The sequence below is a fragment of the Crocodylus porosus genome, unplaced genomic scaffold (genome assembly GCF_001723895.1).
Source record: "Crocodylus porosus isolate Cpor-Errol unplaced genomic scaffold, CroPor_comp1, whole genome shotgun sequence".
NCBI lineage: Eukaryota > Metazoa > Chordata > Crocodylia > Crocodylidae > Crocodylus > Crocodylus porosus.
In genome coordinates, this window is record NW_017728920.1 from 16,144,440 (window position 1) to 16,160,003 (window position 15,564).

Sequence of the window (15,564 nt, forward strand, 5' to 3'; positions counted from 1 at the left end):
TGAATCAAATCAGAACCCTCCGAATCAATTCGCAGAGATTTGGAAAGATTTGGTGATTTGGACATAGACACAGGTTTAAATGTTTTTTCTACATACGTCAAGGTACCCGGTGGCTTGTGAACACTGTGATGGTGCAGCAGATGGAGTGTCCCATAGGATCATGGGGGGCTCACCAGCACACTTGGCGGTAGACCCAGAAGTTGACCAGAAACAGATTTAATTAATCAAATCTTCAGATTCAGATTCAGCCCAATTGAATTGGGGACAGTGATCTGAATCAAGGAATCGAATTACTGTCCCCAATTCGGGCCAAATCCAAATCTGAATTGAATGCAGCCCATTTTGGACACCCCTAATAGAAAGTAATGCAGGAAGATACTGATATTGCAGGAAATGTGGAGGACAAGAGGAGGTTCAGAAAGGCAAGAGGGCTCTTGTTAATCTGATATCTATCCATCCAGATGTGTTCTGAAATCTACTCTCAATAAGCATTTTGTCTTAGGAGCAAATCATGTCAAACAAACTTGATCAACTTCTTTGATAACATCACTAATTGGGAGGATCAAGGGAATACAGTGGACATATTGTACTTAGACTTAGGAAGGTTGTTGATAAAGTGATTCTCATAAGCAAACTGGAGAAACATGGGCTTGATAAAATTACTATGAGGTAGATATTGAGTCAGTGACAACAACAAAGGATAAACAAACATATCAGTGTTGGAATGACAGGAGGTCTGGCTCTATATAATGTGTTTATTAAGCATTTGGGTGAGCAAACCTGCAGATGATACAAACACACTGGAGGACACAAGTAGAATTCAGAGGGATCTTGAGAGATTGGCAAGGTGGAGTAGTGACAACAGGATAAGGAACCCAGAGAAATGTAAATTTCTATAACTGGGGAGAATTATCAAAAAGCACAAATATGGAACAGGAGATATCTGGCTGGATGGCAGCACTGCTGAGAAAGATCAACAGGAGTCACCTATGTGATGCAGCTGTAACAAAAGCAAATGCAGTTTTGTGCTGCTTTAGCAGGAGTACTAGGTAGGTAGTACTAGGTAAGACATAGAAAATGATAGTGCTAGTTTCACCTCATTTAGAATATTGTGCAGAGTTCTGGGTTCTGCATTTTAAAAAGCATGCAGAGAAGTTGGAGAAGGTCCAAAAGAGGCAATGAAGAGGCTAAAGAAGTTGGAAGGCACACTGTGTAAGTAGCGCTCGAGAGAACTAAGCATGTTTAGATTGCAGAAAAGGTGATTAGTGGGAGCCATGATAGCAGTCTTTAACTAATAAACTTGCAGTGCTGGGACATTGAAAAATGCCCTTGTCTCCAGCTTTATCTGTGACAAGTTAGGGTGTTCCTACTATTTTTGACAGTGTGTCTTGTACTTTTGCAACATGGTTGTTTGCTTAATTTCAGGAATAATTTAGACAACACTTGTTTGGGACAGTTTGGCTAGGGATGATCCTAAGGTTAGGTAGAGACATTAAAAAAACCTGAAGCAGAATAGATGTAGGTTACATGGTTTTCTGTAAGCAGTATAGTTTTAAGTGGTAGTGAACAGAACACATGTTCACCCATGGTAGGAAGCGGGGGGAAGGGCGGTGGTGTAAATCTTAGACCAGGTTGTCACAGGTTGTCTATGTGTGCTGAAACTCTGTTCTGTTAAGTGTATAGACCGTTTTCTGATCACAAATACCAGTAAAAGTGTAATGTCTGTACATAGCCTATGGTACCTTCAAATTTCACTAATGTAGGTTTAGATTAGATGTTAAGAAAAACTTACTTTTTGAACAGTGAGACAGTAAAATAGACTTCCCAGGAAAGAAGTGGAACTTTCTTCACTAGAAGTTTTAAGTAAGAAGCTGGTAAGCATTGGTCAGGAGGGACTGAGAGTAGCATTCCTGTATTTCTACTGGGGGTTTAGATCAGATAGCCCTTGAGATCCCTTCCAACTTCACATTCTACAATTAAAAAATGGCTACCACATGCTTCCTCTGGTTCTGGCCATATCACTTCATTTTCCACATCCATGCACATCACTTTGGAGTTATTAAGGGGGGCTGCAGTATGAAAAGTGTTGGAACTTACATCTAAAGTGTAAGTGTAAAGTGGCTGGGGCTATCTTGAAAGATCCTTGCAGGTATGCAGGGCCCTGGGGTGGGTGCCCAGTGACCCCTCCGAGCAGAACTGGGCAGTGGCTAGCCCGGGCTGGGGTGGCAGGGCCCTGGGCAGCCCTCCATGAGGCCATGTCAACCCAGAGGTCTGGAAGGGGACTGATCCGGTGGGCTAGGCCAGGCAGCAGTTCCAGGAGCCTGGGCACAAATCCAGCTTTGCCCCAGTGACCTGCCTGAAGGCCAGGCAGTCTGGGGCTAACTTGAAGGGTGCCGGCAGGTATGCAGGGCCCCAGGGTCGGTGCCTAGTGACCACTCCGAGCAGAACCGGGTGGCCACTGGTCTGGGCAGTGGCCTGGGCAGCCCTCCACAAGGCCATGTCTAAAGTAAGTCTAAAGTGTTGGAACTTTTCTCTAAAGTGTACAACTTACATCAGAAATGTTGACTGTTAGTTATTTACCATCACTGGTTCAGTGGAATAGTCAATGTATCTCTCTTTCAGGTCCAAAGCCTGTTGTGTTTCTGCAGCATGGTTTGCTTGCAGATGCCAGCAACTGGATTACTAATATGGCTAACAATAGCCTAGGCTTTATTCTCGCAGACGCTGGCTATGATGTTTGGATGGGAAATAGCAGGGGGAATACCTGGTCTAAACAACATAAAACCCTTTCCGTGAAGCAAAAGGAATTCTGGGCTTTCAGGTGAATTATAATATTTGGAAAAACTAACTTTACCAACCTGTTATGGTTAAAACATGGTAGTATGAAAACAGTGTGCAACTACACTAATATATATATGTGTGTGTGTGTATATATATATATATAAAATGAATTAGATCAAAAATACTAACACAGATCCACTAATTTTGAGTGCACCTTTGTCTTATTAGGTTTTCAGCATTACTAAAAGTCTCCAGCTTCACTGAAATAATGTGCTAAGTAACCCAGATAATTAGATCCTCACCATAGCAACCTAGGCCACAGCAATTTTCCTTCCCTTATTTATGTGTCTATCATACTTGTTGTTCTGTAGATTTCACAAGTTTTATCTTGAGTTCATATTAATTCTTACCAGAAGGAGGTGCACTTACCAAAGGACATAAAGTTTTAAACATAGCCATGCTAAAATATCCAGCACCATGGACATTAGTTTTATAGTATATTATTGTTACTATTATTATAGTATATCATTAGTAGTATTATAATAAAGACTCTGATTATACCTACATTCAGCTTACTGGAATACAAAAGGCATTTATCTAAAACAATGTTTTCTTATTTTTTTCAATTCAGGCTTTGATTCCTACTGTTTGAGGTAGCTAAAATACAGCTTAAACAAGATTTTTTATCCCAATTTTTAGCCCAACTGGATGGGGCAAAAAGCCACATTCTGTGCCAATTTGAGGGGAAAAATATGAAGAACCTTGTAGTAATGCGATACATGTTATTTGTTTTGTAATTTGAGGACTTTGGGTATTTAAATATAGACTCCTTACTTTAGACATCTAATATAAATATGTGTACTGTTTCTTTTGTAGCTATGATGAAATGGCTAAATATGACCTTCCAGCAGTGATAAATTTCATTGTGCAGAAAACTGGACAAGAGCAAGTGTATTATGTTGGCCATTCGCAAGGCACCACTATAGGTAATGCTGTGGAAAAAACAGTATCAATGTTAAGTTAGATTCTTCCTTTGACCTCCAGACCCCTTTTTGCAGAAAATATTGTGTATGTCCACAGGAGAAATATTCATGGTGGTGTCATGTCTCAGTGACTGTGTTATTTGAAAGCCAGCCCATGTGCCAGGACTGGCACATAATCATTAACTGAAGTATGCACGTAAAGCACACCATGGCATTTAGATCCTGTTTATTGAGCCCATTGACACTGGGAAAAGATGGTTTTTATTAACCACAAGCGAAGCAAAGCTCACCTATAGTTTAAAACTTGAGGTTATGGTAGGCAAATTGTATTTGAACATGCTAGATTCATCTTGGCCAAGTAACACTAAATTCATACAGCTTATTCCCACCTACTTTAGGGATTAAAGTTTCATCCTGGTGGCCATGGTTTAAAAAAGACTTGTATTTCCCTTAACAGGGAGAGTCCCCTAGAAACTGAGTGAATGAATCTGTTGATGCATGAACCATATGCTCATGCATGCAATCTTGCATGGATTCTGCAATGGTATTAAAAGCAGCAACAATTCATTGTTAGTACCCAAAGAATTAATTTTGGAAATAAGAAAGAAGAACATATAAATGGGAAAGTCTCATTTTATCACCTGTGACCAGTGAACAGATGAAGAGTGCTACTTTCAAATTACCAAAAATAATAATAATTAAAAAAAAAATTCTAAGACCATCCTTCATTACGTAAGGCACAAGCCTTAAACTTTGTTCCAGGTAAGTTCCCCGCTGCAAAAGCTTCAAACTGTCAATGTAATCTCAGCCTTGGCACTTCTCCTTTCACAAAACTTGGCACTCCAGTAGGAAATGGCTAATTTAACTAGGCAATGTTTAAATTGAGAATGCCCTGTTTTCTGTTTTTTAATTTTTTTTCCTCAGTTGACTATCCAATAACTGCATATTTTCTTTTCATCAGGATTTGAAAAATACTTCTAATAAAAACAACTAAATGATATATTTGAAATAGTGAGTTGTCTTTTCTTTCTCTAGCTTTTATAGCCTTTTCAACTATGCCGCAGCTGGCAAGAAGAATCAAACTGTACTTTGCTTTAGCTCCAGTAGCCAGTCCCAAACATGTTAAATCTCCACTGGCAAAGCTTAGATTATTCTCTGATACGACTATCAAGGTATGTCAATCCTTCAGACGAATTAAGAACTGTGTAACTTAAATTTCTATAATGCAGACTCTAAAATGCATTAGTATGGAACCACTATAGCTAGTTCACAAAGACACTTTTAGAAGATTTAGTTTGCCATTTGTGCTACTGTTAAAAGGGAGTTGGATGCCTTATTCCCTAGCCTTTTGGCCTAAAACTTGGCCAAGAGATGGCTGAGACAAAGGGTAATTTTTCACACGTATCTGAAGATTGTCAAAGCCAAGATGGAGAAGAATTATTTAAATGAATGAAACAGGAAGGAATGAACTGAAGATTCTGAATTCTTAATAGTTAGGAGTATCAACATGGAGAACAGTTTTCCAAGAGGTCGAAGGGGTTCAGTTAATGTATCTAAACATGCATTAAGCAAAGAATTCAAATATATTTTAGGAAGAAGTTTTGTAGTGGTAGACTGAGAGAAGGCAAAACTTCATTTTTATATCTAATGCTATTGATTTTTATTAATTTTACAGATACTTTTTGGAAATAAAGAATTCTTACCACACACTTATTTTGGTGAAGTGATTTCTGCAGAAATTTGCAGCTGTCCCATATCTGAATATGTCTGCAGCAATGTCATGTTTATATTGACTGGGTTTGATCCAAGCAATTTAAATATGGTAAGTATAAATTTACAACAGATCCTTGAGTATCTTTTTGAATGGCATATTTATAAAATTGTATGTAAATAAGTAAATGGAATTGCCTCCTCATATATTACGTAGTTTGAAACGTAAGTATTTTCTTTCAGAGTCGAGTGGATGTATATGCAGCACATGCCCCAGCTGGAACATCAGTGCAAAATATGATTCATTGGAAACAGGTAAACTTTCTGAAACTAAGTTCTTTTCATTTATAATGTAAGAATTTGTACACAGGATTAAAAACTAATTTTGGTCAGCTCTCCGTATTAGTCAGCAATAAATGTTAATATTTAGAGATAATAAGATAATAAGCACTCCAGATAACATTTTCCAAGTTACCTTTCCACATCCTTTAACAGAGCTTATTTAGCATCCTCTGCAAAACAGATGCCTCAGTATGAAAATATTAGAAGCATACAACAATCTCAAAGGTCATTGTTAATTTTTTTTTTTTATTTCATCAGATGCAAATCAGCTTGCAAGTTGGTATCCAACTGCCACCCATTCCCAGGATAACGAATAATATAGTAATGACAAATGACTAGAAAGGACCTCAAAAGATCACCTTGTTCATACCCCTGCTTTGAGTCAAGGTCAACTGTACCTTGATTAGCCCTTAGTAGGAATGGAGAGATTCATCACATCTACTTTATGATATCATTAAACATGCTGGAACTCTGTTAACATGTCTCCCTCAATCTTCTCTTTTCCAGGATAAATAAGTCCATTTCCTTCATCATTGTAGCATGCAGGATGTTCTCTAAACATTTATCATCTTGGATGTTCCCCTGTAGACTTCTCTAAACTGTTGTTCCGGAAATAGACACAGCACTACAGTTAAATAGCGTGAAGTATTTACACACAACACTCTTCTGAGTACATTGCATAAAGACATGTTCCTTTTTTCCAGCATTACATTGTTGGTTCCTATGTAATTTGCCAGCCACTGTAAAATGCAGGTCTGTTTCTATAGTACACCATTTACCCAGTTATTCCCCATTATGCTTTTGTGTATTTGATTTTATTCCTATGTGCAGAGGGTTGTATTTGGTTTTTCGAATCATCTTATTGATTTTTCAAGATGAGCCTGAATTCTAACTCTGTCCTAGCTAGGTATCATCCACAAATTTTATAAATGTTAGCTCTATTCATTTATCTCATCCTTTAATGAAAGTATGGAATGCTGCATATTGCTCTGCAGGCCCGAGACAGTGGCCCTGCTACTTTGACAGCGTGAAGCCTGCCACTTTGACAATGAACCATTGTTATCTACTCTTTTATTGTGTTTATTTTCTGCAGAGTATTCAAAGTGGGGTACTGAAAGCTTATGATGGAGGAAGAAAGTATAACATGGCCCACTATAACCAGGTGAGCTACTTCTAATGGTGGTGAACTACTTCTACCTCCTATTTCCACTGTTCCTTATAATTGTATGCATATTTGAGAAAGAATTGATCCCACAGCTCTTGATGCATTTTATATTAAATAGTCACAAAAGAAATGTAAATGTAAATGTCACAAAAGTTCTGGCAGCAGGGACTGAAACCTACATCTGCCAGTCCTCAGGAGAATTAGGCAAAATGATGGGCTCCCTTTTGCTTGCTACCAGCATTGTTTCTGCCTTTTGTAGTAGATACTAGTGGGTTAATAAAACAGAACCAACTGTGGTAGTTGGAATGAGATAAGGACATCTCTTCAGCTTGGAGTCCACAACTACTAGGCTCCCTCTCACTTGTTTTTCTGGCCACATTAAAGTTCTCTCTGGATAAGCTTCAGAAGGAGAAGTGAAGAGTGCACTCACCTAGCCTGATGGTTAGGGTGTTTTCTTTGGAAGTGGGAGAAGTGGAGTAAAAATCTTTTGAGACAAGGAGAGATAGGAATCCATGTTTCCCACTTCCTGCATTATTACTCTAATCCCTAAGCCACAGGATAAAAGAGGAACATCACCCCAATCTTTGAACTGAATTTAATGGTGGAGCTTGCGGGAACCTGTCTGAGGGCTTATGCAGAGTTCAGGTAACTCTCAGCAGCAATTAGACTTGTACTAGGACTTAGGAGAAAGTTAAGTTCCTAAAGGCACCCTAATACTTCACCTGAATCTTTTCTGAGTATGTACAGAAGCCCTAATATCTACAATGGAGTCTAATAGAGATATCTAGTAGGCCTGTGCGAGTAGGCAGTTATTCAATCCAGCTTTGGATCCGGCCGCGTCAGATACCAGGGATCTGATCCAGAGCTTCAGATGGGGATCCCGCTTGGATTTGGTTGAAGCAGCTCCAAAGCTTTGGAGTCGCCTTGGAGATCTGGCCATAGGGTATAATGGGGAATCAGTGAAATATCTCTAACTTTGGGTTTTTTTGTCTAATTTGGATGAAACTTGTGTGGGAAGGGTGTGGGGGAGAGAATAGCCTCTGCTGAGAGCATGAAGCCTGCCAAGTTTCAAGAAGATCTGTGCAGGGGTTTGGGGGGAAGTGTACCCCAAATTTCTGAAATCAAAACTCATGTTACGTGCATGTATTACACCACAGGGGGGTGACAGCTGCAGGGTTGGTAGCCCCTGGTGAGGCCACAAAGCCTGCCAAGTTTCAAGGAGATAGGTGCAGCGGTTTGGGAGTAACTGCACCCCAAATTCTTGAAAGCATAACTCATGTCATGTCTATGTGTTACAACACGGAGGAAGGGGTAGAAAACTGCAGGGGTGATAGCTTCTGCTAAGGCCACAAAGCCTGCCATGTTTCAAGATGATCGGTGCAGGGAATTGGGGGGAACTGCACCTCAAGCTGTGGACAAGGAAAACTCGTGACATGGGTGACACTGTGTGTGTTAAGGCACAGCAGGGTGAAACTTGCAGGGATGGTAGCCCCTGTTCAGGCCACAAAGCCTCCCAACCAAGAAGAAAAACTGGATCAAGAATTTAATAGTGAACTGGCTGAGGCCACACACTCCCAGTACATGATTGTCATGGGGGACTTCAACTTCCCCAACATCTCGTGGGAAGAGCATATGGCCAAATCTGACCAGTCATATAACTTTCTCACCTGTGTTGATGACCTCTACCAGCCTTCTTGGTTAGTAAACCCAGTTTGTAGGGAAGTGTACTGCTCCTTGATGTAGAGAGCTACGCCCCTACCCCTCTTCCCAACACAGTCTCTCCTATATAGGGTATAGCCTTCTATACCCACAGACTAGTTGTAGGTGGACTCCCACCAGGTCTCTGGTATGCCTATGAGGTCATAATCTTCATTTCACAAGAGAAGAGCCGTTTCCTCTTGCTTCTTTTCCAAGATCCTGGCATTTGTGTACAGGCAGTTGAGACTTCCATGGGAAGCCCTAGGTTTTCTTGTGTTATGGGATGTGACCTTTCCTTGGGCTGTTATCAGAGTGGGTTCCCTTGGGCTACCCAAGCTGTTGCTACTGTGATTGACATGACCTGAACTAGAACTGTTTAGTGACCGCCTAGTGATCTTAGTTTAAAGCTGTGTTGAGCAGGTCAGCAATTCTGGCCAAGAAGAGCTTCTTCCCCTTTCAAGTGAGGTGGAGGCCATCCCTTTCCAAAAGTCCACTACCACTCTCACTGAAGTGCAGAATGTGGTCAAAGAAGCTAAACCCCTCGCAATGGCACCATCACCAGAGTCTTCTGTTCACCTTACCAATGCACCTTTTCCTCCAGGGCCCGTGACACATGGCCAGGAGCATAGAGGAAAAAACAACCAGAGCCCCCAGCCCCCTAAGCCCAGCCCCCAGAGCCCTGTAATGCGTTGAACCCAACTATAGTTGATGTTTATTCCTTACATGTCATGGGATTAATTGTAAACCCTCTCTAAGGCAATTAATATGTGGTATACAGGGAATAACTGAGACACATTTTTATTTGAATGAGTCTGTACAAACAACAAATGTAACAAAGGTAGGAAATTGAAAGGATGTCCTTTATTACAATATACTTCTAGCCTTTCAACATGTATTACATTATATAATGTTCTTCCTTTCAAACTTTTCTTTTTATGCAATCTTTTGAAAGACAATTCCATTAATCTACAATGTAGCAGACATGAAAGTACCAACTGCGGTGTGGAGTGGTGAAAATGACTGGCTTGCCACTCCTACGGATGTTAACTTTCTGCTCCCAGAAATCAGGAATCTCATTTACAACAAGAGGATTCATAACTGGAACCATTTGGATTTTCTTTGGGGTCTTGATGCCCCTGAGCTCATGTATAAGGAGATAATTAACTTGATGAAGAAGTATCCATAATAGCAATGTTACTGTGGTATCAAGGATTTGATTAATTTCTGTCAATCTGGTTTTTTTTTTAATGAATTCTTATGCGTGAATATATGACTTCTTACATGTAGCTGTTTATGCTCTTTGGTTCTGCTTAATTATAATCATCTTTAAAAATGTGGTAATAAACCAGCAGTGCAAATGTGTTTTGAGAGAGAAAATGAGTAGCTATATACTAGAGCAGAGAGTTTTTTGTGATTCTTTTATTGGACAAATTGTGTTGTTGGGGGAGAGGTTAGACAAGCACTGGGGCCTTTCTCAGGTCTTCCTCACTTCTCATGCATTTCTTGGACCATTATGACTCTCATCTTAAAGATATACAATGCATGTGGTACACAAAACATGTAAGTCCCATGGTTTCTGAAGCACCTGCTAGGCTTTATATCTAATGTCCATCATTTATTTCCAAGACAAAATTATAGCATTGGCCTCTGGGGAACCTTTTCTGAAAACTGAAGATTTCAACATTTGATCTGCTTTTAAACTGGGACTTTTTTTGTTTTGTTTTGAAATTTAATAAAATTTTTGAAGATGAGTAAAATCCATCTTTAAATGTCTTCCTGGAGCCTTAGAGGTACTGAGAAGAAGAATGAGTGGATTAATTAGTAACACTTATTTAATAGTAATGGGTGCCTTCTGCCTTCAAAAGAGCTTTGTTCAGTGAATATGACACATAATCATACATTAAACAATGAGAGAATAAAATAGAATAAGTATTAATTATACAAACAATGTGTATGTCATTATGTACTTAAAAACCATCTCATCAGGTATATGCATATGCTGCTTAAGAGAGCTCTCAGTTGATTACTGGAAACTTAACTAATTGACACCTTACCACCTTCACCTTTGTTAAATAGTTTCAGAAATAGTTGCTTAGGTTTGTTTTTCAATAAGAGATATTTTGAATACAAAATAAAAATAGATAATCTAGTAAAATTAATTTGAAGTAGCATGCTAATGAGCACTATTGTGATGACTTTTGTCTTTTTGTCAAATTCTTGAGCACATTTTTTACTTGGGACAAATATGGATTCTAACACAAGTCTGTAGTATATTCTATCTCTTCTCAACTGGGCTACAAAATCTGTCAGCTGCAAACCTCTTGGAGAAAAAAAGCATAGGTATAGCGGCTCTGATACAAATTTACTCTGCATACTTCCTTGAATGCTGTAGGCCAAAAATGCCATACAACTACCATTAAAGCAAACCTAAGAGGGTCATTAGGCTTGCCCTAAAAGTGGCTGCAGGATTATTTTTGGCTTTGAACCATGTTAAGGGAGTTGGTGGGATGGGTTTTATGATTTTCCCTAGCACCATGTGATGTCACATTGTTGTGGGTGTCTGTGGGGGTATGAAAATAGACTTTGAAACATAAAGAATGAATGTGGAGGAAATTTTTTGACAAAAGGTGCAGAAATATGGTGAGGAGGAAATGAGAAGTTTTGAATGACTACATTTTTTTAACTTATTTTCCCCAGTATTATAGATTATTTTTGTTTGTTTGACCAGCTGAAGATGTAAGGTTTTGAATTTCCTTGCCTGAGATGACTACTTACTACTCTGTACTTTGTCTTGTTAATATCCTACAATCCATAACACTAAGCGCTTTCTTTTGCTGGTAGTCTCTTGTGTACATACTTCCTAGATGAGTATATTAATCTGCTGAGAACAGATTCATTTGAAGTGTAAATTGATGGGAAGGGTGGATAGAAGGGAAACAGAACCTTATATCTTGAATTTTATAAAAATATCACCCAGTCTCAAAAGGTGTGTTTGACTGCAATTAACGTGCATTTTCTCATAGGAAGATGATATTTTGCTTATTCCCATATAAGAGCTGTATGTAGTATTTCAGCATTGTAAAGCATTATTTACTTAAGTAAGTTTAATTTATGCACATGCCCTAATAGAGGCAAGGAAAAGTGGCATTCAGAAACTATTGCTTCTTACATAGGATTTTCCTGTAATAAACGTGGCTTAAAAAGCATTTTCTTTTAACATAAAAGCATTGAAGTGTAGGGCTAGCATGGCTCTCCAGAAGCATCTGAATCCAAACCATCCCATACAAATTATACTCTAAACTCCACATAAGACTACCATCAACCCTGAAACAACACAGACCTAACACTAATTTGCTACAGGTAAAGCAGGGTAACCACTGCAGTCAATGTCCTGTTTCTATGAATCCCTCCCGCTTTACTCGGCCCTGGTGAGACTGCAGCTGGAGTACTGCATCCAGTATTGCCCTCCCCCCTCCCCCTTCAGGAAGGATGTGGAGAAGCTTGAGAGAGTCCAGAGGAGAGACACTCATATTGTTGCCCTAAGGGGTCAGGCCAATGCTCAGGATCTCAATATTGCACTGTTAGACAGGAGGGCGTGGTGTACAATTGCACATACACGCATAAAAAAAATCAGTTAAGCACACATACACTCACTAGGTGCATACATCCCCACTAGGCATACACACTCACACTAACAACTCAGATACCCACATGTTCAAAATAACCAGTCTAGGTTCATGCACACTTATCACCAGTTTAAGCCCATACACACTATACACACCAAATTTAGACAGAATCAGTTATCAACACCTGCACATCCAATACATATACATGGATTACTAATTCATATATCACGCACACACAATGATATCTATATATGTATATACATGTGTATTTGCTAATTCACACACATACCACAGGATAGTTCCTAATTTGGGTGTTGTGATGCGTATGTATGTATGTGCTTGAGATACTTGGGGAAAGTAGAAGTGTAGGGAGTGAAAGTTACTGGGACCAGGATTAGAACCAGTAGACTAGAGGGGCCTGGGCTGAAGAACTCAGGCTTGGGTGTACTTAAGGTAAACTGGAGCTGGAAACTGAGGTAGACAGCTGACATATTTGGAGGGGGGGGCAGATAAGTGGTGGCAAGGAGGCGACAACCAGGAAAGAAACTGGGGCAGAAACCTGGTTGCTCAGGGGAAAGGCAGAGGGGATAAGACAGTGGCAAAGAAATGGGGGTTGGAGACAGAGAGGAGCTCAGAACAGGTGTTGGAGGTGGCACTGAGCCAGAAGCAGGAGAGGGAGAAATGAGACAGAAGTTAGAGGGGTAAAGAGCAGAGATTGGAGCAGGGCCAAGCCACAGTAAAGCAAAACCCAACTTAGGGTTCCAAATAACAGTTTTATTACACAGACAACACACTACACAGTCCCATGAAGTTATTGGTTCACACACACACACTCTCACACACACACACACACACTCTCTCTCTCTCTCGCTCTCACACACACTCACAATGGCAGCAGGAGAAAGAGACTAAGTGGAAGGGCTGGACTCCAGGTAGGGAAGAGAAGCAGAGTTCAAGTCCTTGGTTGAAGATAGGGTGGGGGCATGATAGCTACCTATCCAGGCTGGAAAGGGGTCCTTGTCCAGTAGTGGTTGTCCAGAGGGGGGTCACCGACAGGGCCTCTGGGTGGATAGGTTGTGTGTCATGGTGCTGGTCCAGATGGAGAGGGCGTCCCACTGGGTCTGTCTTGACTGCCCCTTTTTTAATAGGGGCAGATCTTGTGTGACCCTAGTAACAGGAGGCATGCCCAGGCAAGGATCAGCCCCTGGCATACTGAGCGTGTGTGCTCCATGCAAACATGTGCAGTTTGGGGTGTCTGTAATGGTGGGGTACAATGGTAGAGTTGCTGGTTCTGCAGGGTCTTTTGTCTTTCAAATGCTGGGTTCTTGTCTCTGTTCCTGGGTGAGGTCAGTGGTTCCTGGATGAATCAATGCGAGGTGATGGCTCAGTTATTACAGGCCATTCAGTAGAGGCCTGCTACCATTGTATTTCAATCATTCCCAATCACTCTTATTCATCCGGGAACCAATTTACATGGGAGGGGTACGTGACTCATACAGTTGCAACCCAGGGAATGCCTGGGCAGAGGACACAAGATGGAGACTTGACATACAAAATGGAAACTTGACATGACTTTGGTTCATTTACAAACACAGGCCTACACCATACAATATCCATATGAAACAATGACAATCAGTATGAAAATGATAATAATACAATATACAACAGTAAAAATCAGTACAAACCTAATAATAATACAATATAAAACAGCGGGTATCCAAAACCAAAAACTTGCTACCAAAATAAAAATGTTAAAGCTTATCCTCAGTCTGAGCTCACTTACATTTATCTATAGGGAATAGAGAGAGAGAGAAAAAGTCAGAAATGGTTGGGGAAGGGGAGGGAATACACTTTAAAATAAATGTACAAAAGAAAAACTGGGGGTTTTGCTACAACATGATCCAAGGCCTTGAGGTAAGGCCATACAAGGAGAGGCTGAGGGACTTGGGACTCTTCAGTCTGGAGAAGAGAAGGCCCAGGGGGAACTTGGTGGCAGCCCACAAGTACATAAGGGGTACATCAGGATTTGGGAGAACAGTTGTTCACTGGTGCTCCCCAAGGAATAGCAATGTCCAACAACCACAAACTCCTAGGAGGCCGATTTAGAATAAACATAAGGAAAAACTTGTTCGAAGTCTGAGTGCCCAGGGTCTGGAACAGACTCCCATGTGGAGGTGGTGCAAGCACCTACCCTGGAATCATTCAAAAGGCACTGATCATTTGATCCCTGCAGACTCCCTGCCTATGGCGGGGGGTGGACTCCATGATCTCATGAGGTCTCTTCCAGCCCCTAATGTCTATGAAATCTATGAATTTTAATACATCTTGGAAATGTACATTTAACAGGGAAAAAGCAGAAAAGAAAAACTCAAGTTCTTTTGTTTTTATTTCTAATTGTATCTAGAGTTTTCCCCTGATCTCTGAACCACTTACATTGTCTCTGAACACCTGCCTATTTTTTGTCTTTGGTTAACTGTAAACAGTTTGAAAATAAAAAGGAGCTATTAATAATAGCTATATTTAAATATCTGGAAGTCTGCTTTAAATCAGTGATGCAATATTTTTACATCAGCTAGCTCTATAGTGCTCAATCTCTTGATTTCCAGGAAAGGAAATCCACTGTAATTCTTTCAGTTAAAAAGGTCAAAGAAAGAGGGATTCAAACTGATTCCTTAGGCACTTCAAAGGGACTTAAGCAGAGTTGAAGTACCTAAGCACTAAAGAACAATTAAACTTGATATAAGAACTTGACATAAGAAAGAACTTGACATAAGAAAAAAGTTCTTTACAATGCAAGTGTCCAGGGTCTGAAACAAACTCCCCCCGGAGGTGGTTCAAGCACCTACTCTGGACTCCTTCAAAATGAAAGGGAATCAAAGAATGATAGAATCACTGAGTCAGAAGGGACCTAGACAGATCACCTAGTCTGACCCCCTGCCATGGGCAGGAAGGAGCACTGGGGGTGGCAGAGGTCATAAGAGCCCAGGCAGGTGCCTATCCAGTCTCCTCTTGAAGAGTCCCTGCCTGCCAGTGTATTCACTTTACTCCACAGCTTTCTGTCATAAGCGAACTTGAACAGGGAGCTCTCCACACCCTCGTCCAGGTCGCTAATGAAGATGTTGAACAGCACCGGCCCAAGGACCGAGCCCTGGGAGACTCCGCTGCCCGCACCCTCCCAGGTTGACATCAACCCATCCACCACCACACTCTGGGTGCGCCCCTGAAGCCAGTTTGCTACCCATGTGACTGTGCATTCGTC

The 15,564-nt window shown here is 40.6% G+C and overlaps 1 protein-coding gene across 1 annotated transcript; it reads left to right on the forward strand.

Annotated features, from left to right (window-relative positions):
* The first annotated feature begins 2,643 nt into the window (after window positions 1-2,643).
* Window positions 2,644-10,318, forward strand: LOC109312537 (lysosomal acid lipase/cholesteryl ester hydrolase-like). The gene is made up of 7 exons (XM_019538620.1): window positions 2,644-2,821; window positions 3,658-3,767; window positions 4,800-4,936; window positions 5,440-5,586; window positions 5,718-5,789; window positions 6,910-6,978; window positions 9,632-10,318. Exons 1-7 carry the CDS (start codon window positions 2,688-2,690, stop codon window positions 9,863-9,865), a joined length of 903 nt encoding a protein of 300 aa, XP_019394165.1. The 5' UTR covers window positions 2,644-2,687; the 3' UTR covers window positions 9,866-10,318.
* The last annotated feature ends 5,246 nt before the right edge of the window (window positions 10,319-15,564 follow it).